We start from the raw sequence: 6,784 nt of genomic DNA on the forward strand, positions 1-6,784 counted from the left end.
AACTATATTAAGTTCCATAGTGTATTTCAATGTAATTTGTGTGATATAATGGACGGATAGGTATTCTAAATAATAGAGAGCCGTAACGATCGACGAGCGGGTATTTCGGCTTTTCCATAAGCGGACGGAAGTTCCTATATTAAAGTATACGGACGCTGTATTATATATTGGTTAAATAGAAATTATATCATGTATCCAGACTCCTTTACTACCTATATAACCATAAGATAGCAACAACTAACTCCAAAGTCAATAAACAGCTTAGCAGATTAAACAGAGCTATGTGTGCTACTAGCATTCATTTAAACAAGTTGCCTGTCTCTCTACTAAAGTCGGGCGTAAGGAACTCTACTTTTAAGAAAAAGCTACATCTAATAATAGTAATAATACACACTTTTACATCACAACTTTCTACCTTTCTAGTTACTTTGCTGTCTACATGTTCTTTCAAACTGCACGCGCCTTTTTTAAGTTCCCAGGCAAGTGTCTATAAAATATGCGTGTAAAACTGTTTATAAATGCCTATGTATATATGTCTTTGTATCGCCTCGGATTGTATGGTGGAACGTATGTGATTTCAGTTCTCGACATCCCACCAACAATTTGGTTTTTGTCAGCTGTTACTTGCGAAAGCGGACAATTGTTATTATTTTGTATTTAACTGTTATTGTTGTGTTTGTGTCCGTCGTAACTATCGCTTTATATAACGGAGCGACTCGGAACATGAAAAAGTAAAACAGTTTGTTCACCCGATACGGATACATGTATTTAGGTAAAGTGGAAGGGTTTTAGGCATACACAGAACTCTGATCGAGGGAAGAGTGGAAATGTGTTGAAATTACGGGGTCACGGGCACATCTAGGCTAGGCGGCGCCTTGTGGGCGGCTGAGCCACCCTCTGGGGAGATTCGCTGAGGCGGCGGGCCTTGGGGAGATTCGGGTTGGTGAAACAAGCCGAGATCGAGGTCGATATCCGATTCCTGGCAGGTACTTGTCAGATCGTTTGAGATACAGCTCATGCGGTCGGGAAGTATCACCGATGTCTGCTGGCTCAGCTCCTCCAGATTCTGCAGATGATCATCGGAAGAAAAACTCACCATGGCAAGCCAGCAACAACGGCACATATCGTTCGCGCATCCATATATATATATATATATATATATATATATATATATATATATATATATATATCTCGCACAGCATTTGTACTATTTCTAGAAAAACAAACGTAATAGCCAGGTTTTGCAGCAAAAAAGGATGTTTCTGGGTAGGCAGGAAACGAAATAGCTATTAGTTATTAGCAGACCCTGGATGTATTAAGATACAGGCATACACGTTATAGAAATGAATGTTCTTAGATTCAAGGTAAACTGTATTCTATCGATGAATCAACATATAGCAATGAGGTGGGCACAGAGTTGCTTTTCACCGAGAGGACTCAGATACGCTTCGCACAACAGTTGTAACAGGCAGGAACGCAGATCACGTTTAGCTTCGAGACGATAGACTTTGATAGAAAATCTGATCTTTTTCAATAGAACAAGGAAATTTTTCCGTTCTCTCATACATCATCTGCCAATATAGAAAGTATTCTATCAAATCGCAGAATTTTCGTCTTCGTTTGCTGACAACTGAAGAACGATACGCACAGAGATCTGAGTCATGCAGTTAGAATTATCACTGTGGACTTTCGGCAATCTCTATCGCTCTACCGCAGATACACTGTACACAAAATTTCCGTATGTACATTCATTTCACACTGCCAATCTATGCTTTCCGTCTTTCTCTTTAGCTGTTATAATATAAAATAGCAATTTCAACACTTGCATCGTTTCGCTTCTCGGTTGGGCTTTTGCCGTTTACTCGATAATTATCTAGCCAAGGCAAAACAGGATAGAAAGAATATACGAGCTAGTGGATAGCCACGAACGCAGCATTCATAGAGGACGCAAGATAGTTTGGTCGTACACGAAAAAATTGAGGAGTAGTGAGGTCGGCACTGACCCACGAACAATTTCGTAAGGCTAATTATGACTCTCGTTGCGTGAGTACCCAGGCATCATAAAGGACAATACGCTTTTCATTGAACACAAAGACTAATTCCAGCATGGTTTCCAAATTGACTTAAAAATAGTGCCGAGTAAATGGGAAAAAGCTCTGGCTACACGATATTATAATTGAAGGCCAACTATGGTTCGATGTGATTCTTATTGGCTTGTTTTTGTATGAAAATTAATTCTTCGTCCTATAACAGATAGCGAACAAGCAGAACAGATTATTCTCGAGTTTTATCTCGTCTGTTTATAATGATATAGAATTATCACTTTCATTACTATTACTTCAACCACCGACGTTACGGCTGAGTAATATACTATACCAAATGTATTAAAATGAAATAAGGTGTTTATGATAATTTACTATAATCTAGTTTAAAGGTATATTCGTCGTACAAGTACGACCACCAGGACTATATATGTTAATGTAAACCCGCATTCAATATTAGTGGTGGTGTATACGTGACCGTACCGTATCTGTGAGACACGTCATGTTATTTCCGAATCCTTACCGATACTGACTTTGCACCGTATCATCTTCACAAAGAACCATTCCGCTTTAGCATCTATACAACACCGTATGTGACCTAAGATAGATGCTGTAAAGTCTGACAAAGATCGAATCAACAAAGTTCTGTTTCTTCCGAATTCCACGCCTGATCAGACATATTTCTTCTAATGTTCAGCTGCTTCAACCAATGTTCTTGCTACTTAGGTAATCGGTCTTAGCAGTAACTATGTGTTATGTGAAGTGAATGCGTGTTTTATATTGAAAGAACGGCAGACACAGTTGCAACCCTTGTGAATAGATATTGTGTGATTAGTTGATAGGTGATTAACTTGGCGAAGAAGTGCGTGAAAACTTTGTGCAACTTACATTATCGATCTCACGCAGTACATCATTGAGTTGCTTTTCATGGATCTTCTTAATTTTTTCCCGTTCTCGGCTTTGTTTCAATGCAGCTGTTTTCCGTTCCTCGATAAACTTCTTCGTGTTGTTTGAATTTTTCTCACGAAGACGCCTAAACATTAAACAACACTGCCTTTCTTTACCCACCTCTTTAACCTGCACTTTCGTATTAAAGCCTTTTCGTAAAAAAAGTTGTCTTAAAGTTACGAGTTTTTCACAAGAAACAACGTCATTAATAACCGATGTGTTAACCGATTGTGATTAATGATAATAGTAATAATAATAAGAAGAAGAAGGAAGGGATGATAGTGATGATAATCGACGGCCTACCGTTCCCTTTCGGCCTTGTTGCGTAGTGTCTTGTCACCGCTGACCTCTCGGGCTGTCTCAACAGAAACCCGCGCCTGTTTTGCTTTCATGATTTTGTTTTCGCTCTCAAAGCGGCTCTCCAGCGCCTTCATCTGTCTCTGCTGTGTCCGAATAAGAAGCGCTTTCAACACCACTCCTTGTTGATTTGTGTGGTCCCTGCAGTGATGGGATAGATGATTTATGCCGCGAGATACTTACCAAATCACTAAATTAGTGAAATAAAGGTTGAGTCTAGAGATGTTCGTTGATATATATATATATATATATATATATATATATATATATATATATATATATATGCTAAATTAATTTCGACAGGGTTTCGGCATATAAATAAGATGAAACTGAGATGTTTTTTCTCTGTCACGATAAGGAAAAAGCGTCTGCATCCTTGAAACTTCTTACCTACCTTAGCAACTTGAAGTAGTCCTTAGCGTGCTTTTCCTTAAGCGCGCTCCACTGATCTGCGTGTTCCCTCACAAGTCTCTGCACGGCATGGTCATTGGGGCTAAGTTTGTTGGCCGATTGTTTCACCATTTTGTCAATCGAGGCCGTCTGCTGTTTCTGCATCGAGTGCTTCTCTTTAGACTGCTTCTTTGTCATACAATCGAGCTCTTTTTGTTGTTTACGCTTCAGTTTGACAAACTCCTTAGTAGTCTTCAGCTGTTCCAGAGTGATGGGTTCAAGCTTCGGCGTGTCATTCTGCTTATCTTGGTCCCTGGTCGATAGAAACGAGGTCCTAATACTCAGACGTCATCGATGCTCTTAATGCGTACGAAGTAAGTAAACTAAATTGAACTTAGGTGCCAAACGCAACCAAAAACGATTCACGAAAGGATCTTCGTAAAGGAAAACACATGGAGACGATAACGAAAATGAAAACAGGAAACGAAGCTGAGCTGTGGCAAAAGAACTGCCAAAACGTTTGCCAAAAAAAGGTGATGCGAAATAATGTCCTGCCGGCAAGAAGTTTTGATGTTCTCCATTTTTGTTAGCTAAATACAAACCTTTTGACGCCTGCGGAACCGCCCCCCGATGGCGGTCCAGTAAGGCTGGAGTCCCCTCCAGAAGAGGCGACCAGGTCAGCGTCTTCGACACCCATCGCACGCATCTGCACGAGCCGCTTCTCTTGCGCACTGAGGAAGGCCCGGGGGTCGCTGAGCGCATCCATAAGATCGCCCAGTCCATCAGGTACGTAAATCTTTAGCTCGATGCAAATGAACAGCATAGCAAGCGACATGGGGAAGTTTCCTTCGGTGCGAAGTGAGACGTGTCGGTAGCCCGCCTGCAACATAGAACCCGAAAAACTAGATTCCAAAATTGAATACAACCGGGTTTTTGTTTCTCATCAGAATGATGATAGGAAAGTATAGGGATGAATCATTTGGCCACATCTGTGCAGATGTTCATTTTAAGGTTGTCAGCGGTTAAAATATTCGAACGATGACACTTCGAGTCAACCCACTAGATATCAATTTCTGCCACTCTATGTAACCCAGCTAGCTTGTAAACTGTGACACCGCTTAGTCCTGTTATCGACTATGGAAAACGCATCATGCAACCATTTTTCGGAGGTAGCTTACGCCGAAAGCAAACGATGGTTTGCTACACTGAATATTATGTCAATAATTATTTGGGTATTTGCCAAACACCGTGTTTATGTATGTTAAATTACTTAAACTAAATTAAATTAAATTAAAAGAATCGTGAGAAAATTCATCAAATAAATAATTTTAGCATGTTCCTTTTAGTTTATTTTATATATACGAATAATTTACAATAACAGAATTTTCTATGTGGCATTCGCGAACAGTGCCGTCTTGGATATGCACACTTAGCTCAAAGTTAGCCAAAATGTCTAGAAGCTATTCTTAACTGAGCAAGAATTCTTAGTGATTGAAACTTCAAGTTATCTATGTCGATCACTTATCAAGATGTTCAGAGATATTCGATTAAAATTTCAAGTACACTATTCAACAAGTATCTCAGTATTCAAGTTCATTTAGTATAACTGTTATTATTAGATACTATATTGATCAACGCATTTAGAGTTTGATAGGGGTACACTTACAATTGCTAATGTATCAACAATGCATATTGTTACATATGGAAGAGTACGCATGCGCATATAAAAAACTATAAACCCATTCGTTGCCCAACTGTAAATCTATTTTTCTCTTCCCCGGCCGCACGCTGGCGCAATAGGGGGTTATCATGTTCATCATCTGCACCCTTAAAACACTACGATATTTTGTACAAATACAATAGCCTATTGCTAACATACCTGAACAAGAAATATTTCGATACTAAATAAGGGACACGTATGATGAACCGAAAAATGAATATCTATCCGTTAGATTGCACCTATTGCTGGGTGTATGTGTTTTTGTAAATATTTTATAAACCTTGTAGTTAGGTGTATTAAGGTATAGCAACAAATGCCATAAGTTACGAGGTAGCTGGGCAAGTATTAATGTCTGTGTGGATTTAGCGCGAAACCAAGGAATGCTTGTTCGCCCCCTTACGAGTACTAATCAAACGAACACATACATTGACTATATACCGACATAGTAAATAGAGACGAGCATTTATTTGGCAATAGATAGTTCGTATCGACAGATCGGGTTCAGAAGCCCACAAACCTGTAGGCCGTCCATCGGCAGGATCCGTTGGCCGAGCATCTTCCCGTTCTCATCATACACGGCTATTCGGATCACGGCTAGGTCGGGCAGGACCACCTTGCGGAAGATAAACGGTTCTTCGTTGTAGACAGGATTTAATCCGTTATTCGGTACTATCCGAGTGCGACACTCCTTACGGATGGTGTCAGTCGGCAGGCCGTACATATCGACTTCGACATAAGTGCCGACTCGCTTGTCTGACAGGAACTGTCCGGAGATGACTCGAACGCTACATTGAGCGGCTATCACTCCGTCCACCGGTGACTCCGCAAAGGGGTCGAAGGTCTTGTCCGGCCGACGCATGAAGTCCGGCTTTAGCAGGTACCCGCACCCTCCGTTGTATTCAAATTTACCCTGGTTTAGTTGCATTGGAAGATCTAAAACGGATCAGAAGCGAATAGATTAACTTCTCAATAAAACAGAATGATAAATCAAGCTGTCGAACGTGAGGTGCTGACACAACCCCTACGATGGATTAGTTGTTCAAAACAAAGTAAAAAGGACCCTGGAAAGGTTTCAGCGCCATCCACATTGAGCTAGATCCAAGAAAGCAGATGACTCATTCTTTATACATCTCTCGCTCTCTCTCTGTGCGTATGTGTGTGTGTCTGTTTGTGTGTGTGTGTGTCTGTGTGTGTTTGCGTGTGTGTGTGTCTGTGTGTGTTTGCGTGTGTTTGTGTGTGTGTGTGTGTGTGTGTGTGTGTGTGTGTGTGTGTGTGTGTGTGTGTGTGTGTGTGTGTGTGTGTGTGTGTGTGTGTGTGTGTGTGTGTG

General features: G+C 40.6%; 1 protein-coding gene across 1 annotated transcript; it reads right to left on the minus strand.

Moving 5' to 3' along the window:
* Window positions 1-740: 740 nt before the first annotated feature.
* On the minus strand, window positions 741-6,390 carry LOC111260870 (1-phosphatidylinositol 4,5-bisphosphate phosphodiesterase; the record flags this gene model as incomplete). The annotated part of the gene is given in 6 exon segments (XM_022833927.2): window positions 741-1,066; window positions 2,931-3,075; window positions 3,294-3,488; window positions 3,742-4,071; window positions 4,340-4,617; window positions 5,975-6,390. Coding segments are annotated over 6 exon segments (1,592 nt in total), but the record flags the coding sequence as incomplete, so codon positions are not given.
* Between the last annotated feature and the right edge of the window lie 394 nt (window positions 6,391-6,784).

Source organism: Varroa jacobsoni, unplaced genomic scaffold (assembly GCF_002532875.2).
Source record: "Varroa jacobsoni isolate VJ856 unplaced genomic scaffold, vjacob_1.0 scaffold_486, whole genome shotgun sequence".
Taxonomy (NCBI): domain Eukaryota; kingdom Metazoa; phylum Arthropoda; class Arachnida; order Mesostigmata; family Varroidae; genus Varroa; species Varroa jacobsoni.